The 14,498-nt window shown below is 29.9% G+C and overlaps 1 protein-coding gene across 1 annotated transcript in view; it reads right to left on the bottom strand.

Moving 5' to 3' along the window:
- Window positions 1-14,498, bottom strand: part of LOC129948796 (rap1 GTPase-activating protein 1) — a 215,390-nt gene that overhangs the window by 192,631 nt on the left and 8,261 nt on the right. Inside the window, exon 2 of the mRNA XM_056059833.1 lies at window positions 12,390-12,832. Within this exon, the coding sequence (XP_055915808.1) occupies window positions 12,390-12,592 (203 nt within the window). The 5' untranslated portion in view covers window positions 12,593-12,832. The remainder of the gene's footprint in view (window positions 1-12,389; window positions 12,833-14,498) is intronic.

Raw genomic sequence — 14,498 nt, 5'->3', positions numbered from 1 at the left:
CATATGTGTTATTCTTAAGCTTCGTGCAATGAATTTTTAAACCTAAATGTTTATTTAATTAATTAATCTAGCCAAAGTGTAACACGCCACTGATGGCTTAGATTAGAAGATAAGAATTATAAGTAGTTATAAAAGCATTGCAATAGGTATACGCTTAAGACTTGGCTCGAAGTTTGAACCTGAAACTTAGATAAGCATGTGCAGAGTACAATCTTGGCTTAAGGCGCAATTATTTATTTATTTAAACAAATAAAAAAAAAACATGTCTTATAGTTTTTTTTATGTCGATGTCTTGAGCAAAGGAAAACAAAAAAAACTGGTTTCCAATGTTGTTAAACGTTGGTCTACAAACCCGCATCTCAAAACATCATAGTTCCATGGTGTACCTGACTAATTGCGGGCTTGTCTGATGGTAATGTAGTGTGCTTGTTTTTGTCTCTTTTCTTAATATTTCACATTTTCAAAAAACGAAGTTGTAGTCTTTACCATTTCCGGCTTTTAATATCAAATAACTGTCATAGAATGTCAAAACTTATGGCACCTTTCTGATAAATTGTTAACAACTGAACTTGCAAAATTTTTAACTCTTTATAAATCATGATGAAGCAAGGAGGGAGGGAGTCTATCTATACATAAATGCACTTAACTATATATAAAGTGAGCTTATTGGGTACAGCAGTCAGTAAGTAGGTACGTTTGTAAGTACAACTTCATTAAGTTGTAAAATAAAAATGCACATGTGTAGATAATGAAATACCATAAGCTCATTTAAGGAATAAATAATTGAGGTTTGTTTGTTTTTTGACGACTTCACTAATTTTATGGTCATCTGAGAAGTTATAACATTTAGAAAATGTATGACATGAACTCTTAAGATATGGACAACAAAAAAAGAAACTATCAAAATTAAGACGTAAAAATGACGAGATAAGACATTTTTAGATTTTTTTAAATCGAACTTGAAGATAGAACAAAATTTTCAAACTATTGTGTAAAGTTTTAAGATCTACAAGAACTTTTACAGCTTTGTACATTTTTCTTTCGATATTTTCTTAAAAGCTTCAGCATGTTTTTGGTCGATTTTTTTAGCGGTTTATAGAAATAAATTTTAACGACCTGTGGTTAATGCAAGATGGTGCATCATTCCTCTAAAGAAAAAGGCCGGAATCGATCTTTTACGTACCAAATTCACAAATTGTGTTATAACCTCTTCGGTTTTTTGTGAGGGGTGGGGGAAGAGAAGTTAAAAATCGACGTTACCCTAATTATTCGAAAACGCTTAAAACACTTGAGACAAATGAGTTACAGCTAAAACCCATCAACAGTTTCTAGGAATGCCCATCAGTTTCCTCTCCCAATTTCGGCCGTGCTATGGAGTACACAGATTCTTTCTTTAGCCGTACTACGCGAATGTGTGCCTTAAAACCTTTTATTAAGCACATTTAATTAAGCAATAACAATAATTTTTGAGCTTAGACAAAAATAAAATCACTTAGTATAACAATAATTCAAATATTTCATACATTTCTCAAGGGATATTTCAAAAATTTTAAGCACATCAACTTTCAAATTGCATCTCCTGAGTTGAAAGCCGTTCTCAACTTGACTTTCAACTTTGAGTTTTTTTTTTATCAACTCTTAAATTAATCAACAGCCGAGTTTGACACAAGTTGAAAAATAGTGAAAGAAGCGGTTCCTGAATAACCAAAGATATAAAATTTCGAAATTGATATCAGTTTAAAATCAAAATTGATATAAAACTGTGCATATTTTTACAAAATTTCTCAAAGTTTGTGACAAGTGATACAGACTTTAGAAAATCATTATAAAGAAATGTTGAAAACAATTCAAAATTATCAAAAAATTCCGATTTCTGGCGTATAACTTTTCAACGTTAAATTCTTCCAAAAAGCTTTTCAGGTAAACTTAAATAACTCCAGTTTTCGATTTTTCTTAAGGGTACCCGTTTCAAAAATTTAGCAGTCTATAAAGTGTATAGTTTCGAAAATGTCGATTTTTCGTACCTAGGTAAATGATATTCCATGTCTGCAGGTATTTCAGTTATGTATGATGGGATTTCTATTCGTTAAAACCATAAATATGCATGATTCATGCTAAACTCAAAGTTTCTCTAAATGCCTTTAAGTTAAAATCCAAACTTCCGAAAACAGTTTAAACCCTCTAGGTCGTTCTTTTACATAAAACCATAGACACAATCTATTAACATACATTATAAAGATATACAAAAAAAAACATAAACAAAGAAACCTTAAACAAAACACCGGTTTATATGTATTTAAACGACTTTTGCATGGCTTAGAAAAATATATTTAAAAAAATACTAAAATAATGGCAGCAATAAAATCTATTATTAATGTTATTCTCATTTCCATTCTTTTTGCAATAATTTTTGTTTATGTTCACACTCAAAGTCGACTTGGAATTGGAATCGGGACACACCTGTATTTTGTATTCCAAACAAAAACAACAACAACAGAAAAAGTAAGGCACCCTGACATAAGTACTGTTTACGAAATTCAAAGTGTTTATGGGAAAAAGACTTGAACTGCTTTCAGGTGCTAAGATTTAGTTCCTCTACAATTTTTATTTGGTGCGTTTACGTCTTTCATGTGACCGCTTGTTCGTCGGTCGTCGTAGTCGTAGCCGTCTCTGCCGACGACGCTGTTATTATTTGCGCTCCATGAAGCAAAAAATGTATTTAAAATAAAAAGAAATATTTGAAAAAAAGTTAAAGTAAATTATTACCTAACACCATCACTTAATCTCACCATCCATCCATCCATCCATCGCCATCGTGAGCCTAAGAAGTACCCAGAACTCAGCATGACAAATTTTTGACTTTGCATTTATTTCCTCCATTGAAGCAGACACACCGCCCGCCCTAGCGAGCTCTTAAGGTGGTGGTGCTAGGCTACTGAACTGCTTCTGGGCTGCTGAGCTGATGGTTGATCCATCTCTTCCTGAAGTTTTGATGGTGTGTGATGAGAAGACGGTGACACTGGAAACGTGAGCATCAATGAATGACGAAGAATCGAATTAAGTTGTGAGCTTGCTTGGATAGAGATGAAGACGAAGACGATGACGATGACGAACGAACCAAACGTTTCGACTGCTGATGCCAATCTTTATTCCAACTCTTTCAAAGCCCTCAACAACTGAACGACGACGACGACGACAACGATGATAGAGGCATCATCAGATGGATAGAATTAACATCTCTATATAAGAAGTCTCAGCCAGTCTCAGGTGCTGTGCTTTGATTTTATATCTCTACATAGCACTTTACCTGGAGTGGGTGTTAAATGAGTTAGCTTTAAAGTTTATATAAAGTCGACTGTACGTACGGTAGACTTAATTAAATCAATGTCTTCGTTTCTGTTCATCTCTCCCTCTCTCTCTCTGCCTCTCCCTCTCTCTTTATCTTTTCTTAGGTGTTATAATAATAAACATCTAAAGACTTCTTAAGACGAAATACCATTAAAAAGTCCATTTAAATTTGTTTAAACTAGGTTATAAATGTAGGTGGGTATTATCTATGGACTTTTTAAGCTACTATAGTTTTGCTTAAAGCTATTTAAATAGTAATTTAAGTTATTTAAAACATTTAAAACGAAAGGTGGGTGAAGAGTATAGAAGGTATAAATTAAGAAAGAATTTATAAGATGAAAATAAAAGTACCTTAAATGGGATTTTATACATTGTTATTTATGTGGCTTATTGGCATAGTTTTTATTAATTTGGTTAAATTCCAAAAGCAGTAAAATAACATATCTAAGTCAGGAAGCATGAAATCAAGCTTCTTGAGTGTTTAAACATTTAAACGAATGTGAACTATTAAGGTTGTTTTGAAAAGTGAAAGTGAAAAAAAACAGTTTTGTTTTTATCATTACTAAAATCTATTAAAAACATAGAAATTGAAAAACCTTTTGGAAAAAGAGGCTGAGATGCGACCCACACTGATAACTTCCCATCCCGTCTGTCGATTTGTCTTACTTAAAAGTTTTTAGGGTTTTGTGTTAAAATTAAAAAAAAAAAAAACAATATTTTGAATATAATGAAATAGTTTTATTTTAAAATCTAGTCTTGTTAACGAGATTTTTAGACGAAAACCCTTTTTTAACAACTTTAGCAGCATTTCTTAAAGGTTTTTATTTCTTACATAAAAAAATAAAAATTGGATGAATGAAATTAATTTGAAAGATATCGAGAAGCGAACATAATTTTTTACCAAATTTGCATACTATTTTCTGTAGGTTTTATTTTCTTATGAAAAAAACGTACAGTTGGATTCTTATAGAACTGAACTTCGATAACAATATTTTATGTGAGATAAAACAAGTTTAAAGCCAATATCTCAAATTTAAAAAAAAAAATATTTAAATCGAAAATCAATTTTTAACAACTTTCGTTATTTTTTTTTAAACTTTCGGTTCAATTATTTTCAAAATTTTACTGAATCTTGAAAACAATTTTTTTTTTTAAATTAAATTAGTTAAAAGAAAATATTTCAATGTTTTGAAAAGATATTTAAGTGGAAAATCAATTTTTAACAACATTTGTTAATTTTTTAGGTTTTTATTTAAAAAAACTGATGATTAGATTTTTCTCAAAATTTTTCCCAATGTTGAAAACAATATTTTTTTTAAGTTAAAATTGGTTTGAAGCCAATATCTCTAATTTTTGAAAAGATAGTTGAGTCGAAAATGATTTTTTAACAACTTTTGTTATTTTATTTTGTTTTTTATTTTTTGTAAAAAAAAACTGTCACTTTGATTTTTCTCAAAATTTGACTAAATGTTGACAACAATAGTTTTTAAAATATAAAATTAGTTTAAAGCCAATATCTCAAAAAAGATATTTGAGCCAGAAATAAATTTTTAACCACTTTTGTTATTTTATTTTTGTTTTTAATTTCTTGTAAAAAAACTGTAAATTTGATATTTTTTTCAAAATTTGACTGAATATTGGCAACAATATTTTTTAAAACATAAAATTGGTTTGAAGCCAATATTTCAAAGATTTGAAAAGATATTTGAGTCGAAAATCAATTTTTACCAACTTTTGTTAATTTTTTTTTTTAGGTTTTTAATTTCTTGTAAAAAAAAATGTATATTCGATGTTCAAAACGTTATTTTCGTTGCACAAAATTATTTTGGTGTTAAAATCAGAATTTTCGAGTTAACAAATATTTTGTTTCAGTTTTGTTGATATATTAAAAAAAAAAGTTAATTGGAATTTTTACAAAAATATATTTGATTGGTATTACGTTACAATTTATAACATAAAATTTAATTTAAGTCTCTAGCGTTATTGGTTAACCAAAATTTTTGTTCATATTGTTATTTTTCTGCATTATTATTTGTACAACAAAATTTATTGAAAGTCGATATCTCAACTGGTTTTTGACCTATGGACGACAAAAAAAATGTCGCGAAAAACACACGAACGAACGTACGCACAGAATCATTTATTTCGACTCTAGGGATCTTGAAACGTCGAGAAACGTCAAAATTTTCAATTCGACAAATGGGATCAATTACAATAGCTTCATATATTAGTTAGAAGTACAAAAAGATAAAAAAGCAGTAAAATTCGATCTTTAGATATTGTTTCCATGTTTAGTGAAAAAATCTCAATTCCAAATTTGTAAACGAATGGAATTTTTAATGAATTAAATTTAAAAACTGTACTCATTGAATTCACTTTGACATTGACACTTCAGGTCACACTGATAAAATAATGCAATCTTTTTCGAACGCAGACTATATTCATTGGATTCACTAAGAGATTGGTACTTCAAGTTTTTTCAATCATCAATCACTTCACTTCCAATAGATTGCAATCATTTGTAGCAATCTATTGAACGCAATCAATTAAGAATTTTCATTGAAAGTCCTTGCATTATTTTGTAGCTATTGATTGCAAAAGTTAAAATTGAATTTAAAATAGATTCTTTTGCAAACCTTGACTATTTTCACCTATTTTTTTAAATAAAACAATAACAGAATTGAAATTACGAATTCATGCCAATTGTTAGTTTAATGAAACTTTAAAAATTGTCAAAAATAAGTTCTTAAAAAACAACAGTCAAAAAATACCAGAAAATACCAAATTCCAACTTATATTTGATTTTACGGAAATGAACCTAAGTACTCCCGTGAAGAAATCACTTGCTAGTGATTCGAATACTTAAAAGTGTTGCATTACTATTAGTTTGTTTTGAGGAGTTGCTTAGCAACGAATCCTAACTAACATTTAGTTTCAAATTGTCAAGACTCGGACCTTGTTTATTTTTATAAATTTACCATCCACTAAAAGGTTTTTGTATACCTTTAATATGCCAAAGACACTGTGTGAGAATTAGGAAAAGATAGAAGGATTGGATAGGAAGAGTCATTGATTCTGAATATTGGAAAGCTATTCCAGATTCGCGTAGTACGGCTAAAAAATTAATCTCGGCCAAAGTTGGGATCAAGGGTAAACTGATGAGCATTCGTAGAAGCGCGGGTATATTGCGCTTAAATTACTTAAGGTCAGGAATGCAACTGGCTATTTCACTAGAGCATAGTCTGTTAAAATAACAGTAAAGACAAGAAACTTTACGACGATGTTCGAGTGACGTAATCAAGTTGATGATGTTAATGTCACCAATCATTTTAAAAGCTATTCTCTTAATACTGGAGCAGCAACCCAGAGATGGAAATTATATTCAAGTTCTGGGAATGTGAAGGCTTTGTAGATCGTAGAGAGAAAAAATTCTTGGATCGCCTCAAAAAACCTAGACATCTTGGGGCATTTTTGGCGACACATACGGCAGTTGCTGATGCACATTCCAGGACAATCAAGATTATCAGTTTCGTTGATTCAAGTGGCATTCATGGAGAGATAGACTGAAGAAGTTGCTACCGATTTGAGTACTAAACACGGACCAGTTTATCTGACAGACTTTAGGACTCAGTAAAAAAAATTTCCTGTAAGAATGAAAAATTGTATTAACTTTTTTTATAACTAACGGGCACTCAAGGGGGTCATTAATAACCTTAACATGTTTAAAGTTTAAACCTAGTGCGAGCTTTAGAAGAATAGGGAAGGATTAAAGAGGAGATACCGATGCACATTGGTCTTAAAGTTTATAATATCAAAATGATAGGAAAAACAGAGCTGCGTAAAGCTTTCCACATTCTCGATGTGCGGAAAAAAAAGGATTTTTCTACACTAGAAAGTTCGTCCGAAATTGAGCTCAAGGTTAAACTGATGTGTTTTCCTAGAAGTAAGAGTATTACGGCTGAATTTTTTTGGGGGAGGGGGGGGGGGGTAATGTAACTGGCTAATTTTACTCTGTTTATAAAAATATCGGTAGAACAACGAAAGGCATGAAACATTGCGGCGGTGTTCGAGTGACTTAATTGTTTCGTTTATAGTTCTATCGACCATCATTTTCAAAGCTCTTTTTTGGATCCTGTCCAAAATACTTGCAATTTGTTTTAGGGGCACCTAAAGTTTTGTTTTGGACAAATGAAGGCTTTGTAAATTACAGCCAGATCAGATGGGGTGCACCATCGAAGAAATCTTAAGCCCCTAGCAACATTTTTGGCAATATCTTATATGTGATCATTCCATAAGAGGTGATCTGTCATAAACATACCGAGTACTGAAAGTTGATTAGTTTCCTGAATGAAAATCGAAGTTATGAAAAAAAAATCAGTTCTATTTTTCATGTTCTCTAAGTCATCGTATTTCTGTAAAACTATCATTGCAACTTCTTTATTGTTGAGATTGTCTATAAAATTTGTCTAGATAGCTTATCAAGCCAAATTTCTATAAGAAAATTCCATTAGACAATTTGCTTTTCAATGTGTTTTAATTTTGATCATTGAATTTGGAGCGAAGAACGGAATCCGGATTTATTACACTCTGGACTTCGTTAGATGCTATTTATAAATCACACCCATAATCTTCGCTCTTCACATAACTGATTGAAAATTAATTAATTATTAATGGTAATATGTTTGTTAAAAACAATTCAAGTCGTTATTTAAGATTTTGTAATCTTTTACAAAAGAAGGCAAACAATGCAGAAATACATAAAAACTAATATATTACCATATAAATGTTTCAATCAACAAAAAGAGAATACAAAGAACTTACTCAAGATAAAAAAAAGATTAGAACCGATTCTAAGCTAACCAAATAAAACATTAAAAAATCAATAATTATATTCTTTCCAGTGTTCTCAATTCATAAAAACTTCTCATATAGCTTAAAAAATAGCACCCAATTTAAGAAATATAAAAACAAATAAAATATTGGTCTCGCAGAACTAAGAAAGAACCTGCCCTACTTTTTGGTCTTTTGTTGGTTAACAGCCGGAGTAATGTCCTCCGATTTAACCCAGTGGCAGTTAACAGTGATGGCTTTTGAATAAATTATTTCAAATAAATAATGTATGTAAATATCTACACCCATATGAATGAATAATAATCCATAATTCTCTTCCACCAAATGTCTTGTGAATATTCTGACCTATTCAGCAGAATAACTTTGAACTTGACAAAAGAAGTAATTTGTTCAAAAAATTAAGTCATTATGTAGAAAAATATTTATAGATACAAATGTTGCCAGTTTAGTAATTTTGTGTTTATTTTGAAAAGATTTAAATGTCTTCAACTTTGACCCTAATCTTGTTATGATTACCTTTTTTTTTTTGTGTTTTTGTCTTGGATGAAAATTCCGAAACGAATCACTTTCGTTTCAAAGTTAGTGTGCAGATGATAATTAAGTATCCAACAGAACTGCACCTACAAAAATATCTAGTAGCTACATGCCACAAGCTACATAATATAAATCGGTAGAGAAAACACAAGTGGTCGTCATAAATATTTCCCCTTGAGCACTTTCCATTTAATGGTAGCTGTTATAAACTTCGTCTATCCGCTCACACCATACAGAAGGTGTGTAATTAAGAAGAGTTTATTTTCTTTTTCTTCTTGGCAGACTCGACTCGACTCGACTCGAGACAGCCAAGGTAAGGTATGTGTATGAACAATTTATTTCATTTTTTCTAAACTACTCTGCTTCACTTTCCATTGATCACTTTGTGATGTTATAGAACTTCTGAAAAATGTGTATGGTTGCCACCTTGGAAAATTTAAACTTTTAAGAAAATATTAGTGAACAAAGTGTTAGAAATGAAAAAGAATAGGACTAAAATCTTAACTTAGGCTTTGAACTGTTCCTATACAGAAGTCCTGAGATGTACGCTTTTTAAAATTCCCACTCGCTTATTTGAAACAATAAAATACAGAAAATTTGTGACACAAGAATTTTCTATCTGTACGATATGTTTTAATGGATATGTTTTATGATGTTACAGCTAAGAATGTCAACCTTACATTTTTTTTAAGAAAGGTTTGGCAGTTTAATGCAAATCATGTGACTCCAACATCATGATTCCAAATTAAGTCAATTCATTTTGAAAACAAAAAAACAAATCTGTTAGTGACGTTCAAAGAACACTACGTCAATTTTACGGTGTTTTACCATTTCTGGTTAAATGGATTCGTCAATAAGAAAAGACAATCGTTAATCCATCAATGAATCACAGTTTGGTGCATTAAAAATTACTGTTTGGCGCTATAGAGCCTTACTGACTGGCTGTTTATTTTCTAAAATCTAATCAGAACAAGTTTAGTTGCATCTTACTTGTCTTTCAATTTTTTGCAACTCAAATGATAGATTTCTGTCAATGACTTTCCGCTGAAATTCAATATTTACGTGTTGTTAAATGACAGGAATTTTTAATGATAGCCTTAACCGACCTGTTAAACAAATGTCAATGATGAAAACCAATGATAGATACAACTGGCTTGAGCCTCTTAGTTCAATAATTTAATGCCTTTAAATGAACAGTGGGTGTTTTAGAACAAAAACGTTCCATTTTCATTGTATGCACACTAATCAGTTTAGTTTTCAATCATCAGCTCTAGACCATTTTTTCAATAACAGAATGTTCAATAATCGACTTGTCAAAAAATTATAATGATTAGTGTCAATGATGAAAACAAAATGAGAGTTTTAAAGCTAAGGCCAGATAAATGTATATTTTACTGTGTTTGTGTAGAAACGCAAACTTAATACTGATGTATTTGATCACTCAAAGAATTTTGTTTTCTATTTTCGTGAAGAAAGTGTATCTTCTTGAAGAGCGGGTTTTATTTTGTCAAAAAAAAAACGTTACACTGATTTGTCTTTTAATTTTATACAATTCCAATTCCAGAGGATTTCAATCAATGTTTTTCAATGACGAAAATTTCCAATGAAAGCAATAACAGACCTGTCAGAAAAATATAAATGACGGAAACCAATGATAACTGGTTCCTTAGGTTAATTTTATTTTTACAATAATGAAATCCCTTAAAATGAAAAGCAGATTTTTGATTATATAATTCATAACAAAATCGGTTTACTTAGACTTAATGCGTTCCTTTTTCTTTCTATACCCAACTGTCAGTTTTGCTTTCATGAATCATCTCTAACCTAGAATGTTTTATTTCAATCAGGAATATTTTTTCCAATGACAGAAATTGATCGCTAAACCAATGACAGCTATAACTGGGACCTTTAAATTAAAAAAAAAAAAACCTTATAACAACAAACAACATGATTTTTATTGTGACAGTTGAAAGCATTGGAACGATGGAAATTAACTGAAATTTAAAAAGTATTTTGTAGGTGCTGTTGGGGAAGAAAATATTTTGTCTATTGAGAGATAATTGTGTCAATAAGGATCAGTTATAGCTATTAATAAAAATTGAAACATGATGAATTTAAAATGTTTTACTGATGATTGCTTCTGCAAATTTATGTCATTAAATTAGATGTTCAAATAATCATGAGCCTCAAGCTTTTTTTCTTTCTTTTCTTTTTGATTTGTATCAGCGAAAATGCCATTTTGCATTTATCTTTCGACGAAAAATATTACATATCCAAAAATATAAAACAAACATTTTATTTGTGGATTTTATTGAAAGCTGTAACCATCCCCTTATAATTGGCCCCATAATTGTGACATTTGAGAGGATTTTAACGATGGGAATGGAATGAAACAGAATATGTCATTTTTTTAGTGTGTTCAAACTTTAAAAATGTATTGATCTATTCAGCTTTTAAACTTGTTGAGAATGGTTTCAATATGAAGTGTAGGATGGATGTTTAAAAAATATTATATTTATACCAAAACTTTAATTCATTTAATTGATTTTCAATTTCCTATTTATTTATCAGTTATTATATTTATACCGAAATTTAAATTTTAGTTAATTTTTAATTTTTTATTGATGAAATTGTTTTCAAAAAACAGCCAGTTTTTGATTTAACAATTCGGAAAAATCGATGCAATTAAGACTTTTAATTTGTGTTGTTTACGTACAGGTCAATTTTGCTTTCAATAATTTATTCTAACGCAGAATGATTAATTTCAAAAATGTTCAATAAACGCAATAACCAACCTGTCAAAAAATAATTCCAATGATTGGTTTCAATAATCCAAACTTATGAAACACCTTAAATGTGTCACATTTAGAAAGGAATGGAATGAATAAAATATCATTTTTAAGGTATGTTCAATATTCAAAAATGTATAAATGTGTTCAGTGTCCAATTTAAATGTTATAGCTATTTTTTGGAGATAGAAAATTACATATTCAATTTAAAAGAATTTAACAATTATTCGTAAATTTTTGTGAAAAAGCCCTAAAATAAACCGTGAAAAATTGAGTTGAGAAGTAAGTGAATAGGGGTAGAGTCGACTGTATTTGTTAAGCACACTAAAGATCCTTATAAAGGACAACGATATTTTTTTAAAGAGTAAGGATTTTCAAAAAAAAAACTCAATTCTTTTTCTAAACCATCTTAAGATTACCACAGTTGGTAACCATTCAAATCGAACTCGTACATATTCGCTAATTACTTTCAGATCCACATAAAATACGAATTTAAAAAAAATCATGGCAAATTCTTCATTAAAAAGGAAAACTTTTCTTCTTGGATGTGGTCTTGGTCCCGGTCGCGGTCGCGGTCATCCATCTATATAAACTGGATGGATGAAATAAACTCACAAAACTCATCAATCAAAGTTTTTCTTTTTAAGCACCTTATGTTGGAAGCTCTAGCTCCGTCCTCATATGAATGTGTTTTCATTATATCCAATCCACACACGTGTGCAGTAAAATAATCGAGTTAATATTATAAAATAATTAAAAAGAAAAAGATAAAAACCTTTGCTTTAATTAAAATACATTAAAGACATATATAGATAGGTATAAAGACATTATAAGAGGGACACATCAGACACATTAAATGACACATACCCGGCAGGAGATGATCCTTGACTTGCGGATTTTACACTTCCGGATGCTTGACGCTGAACAACCGGGTGCTGTTGATGATGATGCTGACTATGATGCTGGTGTAAAGGTGACGATGATGTTGATTTATTGCTTGCATTATCCTTGTCGTCGCTATCCACATTATCGCGGGTAACAATCTGCTCAAGCATTTGAATTTTTAACATTTTCACTTTTTATCTTTTTATTTATTTGTTGTTAATTGAAAATCACTTTAAAATTAAATTCAAAATTTGAATTTTTAATATAATTTTCTTGAGTTGAGTAACAAATAATTATCATCAAGTTTGGGATTTTATTTTGTCACTTTTTTTTAATTATTTTGATTTTATTTTATTTATTTTTGAGAAGGTCACATCATATTTACGTTTCGAACGAACGTAATATTATTTTTCAACTTTGAGACTCTGAAAATAGATTTTATTTCTTCAAAATTTTGGTAGGTATTCATTTATTTTGTATTTGTTTTTCTTATTCTCTCTCTAGGGTAAATGGTTGAGGAGTTTTGAAAGATGTGTTAACACACTGAACTTATGGCCTATCAATTTTCGGCTAAGATCAGACAACAACAAAATAAAATACTAGACGGTCGGTTGGTATTTATGGTGTTTTTATGAGGCGTGCTATTTGGAAAATATATATTTATTGGTATTTGTTTCAAAAAAGAAATTATTTTAACGATGCATTTTTAAAGAGTTTTCTCAGCATATAAATAGAATTTCTCATTTTATAAAATGCTTGCTTTTGGTTTTGAATAGATTCGAAAAATCTTGTTGCGAAAGAAAAATGATAGAATAAGACAGTTTTGAATCTTAAGAAGTTTTAGTGGAAACACAAACTAGCTAATTAAAAGGTGATTAATGGTTTCCATAATTTACAAACAATTTTCCTTGTTTTTCTAAATGTTCGTATTATACATAAAAAAGATATAAAATGACCGACTTATGGTCTCCTTAAGAAAATCGCCTACACTTTGAGGTATTGGACGTGCTATTTACATCTCACAATGCTCAATTAGGTTGATTTTCAAAAATAACATCTAGATTAAAAACGAGGCACAAAAACAACATAGGTAAACAAAATTCAAACTTAAATAAACAAAATTCAATACCATTCGTTATTTTGGTATGCAAGGAAAGTAATGTTGTTCGAAAGCAATAAAATTTGCGAAAACGAAAATCTTTATTTCATTTTCCACCATCCCTCATTTTGGATCTAAAAACCATTTTTCAAAGCAAATAAAATTAAAGAAAACAAACCAAATGAAAAAAGAGAAACAAATAATTTCATTACTTTCCATTGTTGATGTCTAAATTTTGGTTTTGTTTTCGATTTTATTTTATTACGTGCAATTAGAAGCCGATTTGGAAAAAGTTGCAAGATAACCAACATTTTTATAAAAAGTGAAATGTATTCCGAAACGATATTCAATTTGCTTCTAATGAGTTTATGGCTACTGTCCAAATACGGCAACGGTATAGAAAAAAAAACATTTCTGATGTTCGAGGTAGGTTAGGCACTTACCTACTACAAAATTCACCCGAAATAGTACGTGCTGGGAATTTTTAAGTTTAGAAACCGAAATAAGAAATTATTTTAGTTTTGTTTCTCTTTTTTGAGGTGAACTGTAGGAAAACAGAGAGAAAGAGGAGATTTTCTGGTTAAAAAAACACAATTCTGTATACATTTTTGATGTCATGAAACGGTTTTGAAGGTATATGTACCGAGGACCACTGGAAAAGTTCAACAAGTTTTTTTTTTGTGATTTTTGTTTTGAAAATTTAATCAGCAACTAGTTGATTATTTTTTGAACTCATTTTGTGCATTGATACCCAAAATGGATACACCTACAAATAAAAAATAACCACCCCTAATTTCAATTCGGTTTAGTAAAACGATTTCGAAGGAAAAAAGGAAGATAAAAACCAACGATCATTATTTAATGTTTTCAGTTGAATTTACTCGTTTAAAGGGTGTTTTATTTTTTAGGTGACAAAAAACTTTTTTTTAAATATCAAACAGTTTTCTAAGCCAATATTTTATAGTGTTTTGTGAGACTTCTTGGCGTTCAAT

Source organism: Eupeodes corollae, chromosome 3 (genome assembly GCF_945859685.1).
Source record: "Eupeodes corollae chromosome 3, idEupCoro1.1, whole genome shotgun sequence".
In the NCBI taxonomy this organism is placed as follows: domain Eukaryota; kingdom Metazoa; phylum Arthropoda; class Insecta; order Diptera; family Syrphidae; genus Eupeodes; species Eupeodes corollae.
Note: the sequence above shows the minus strand (reverse complement) of the source record. Positions and strands in the feature narration are given on the sequence as shown.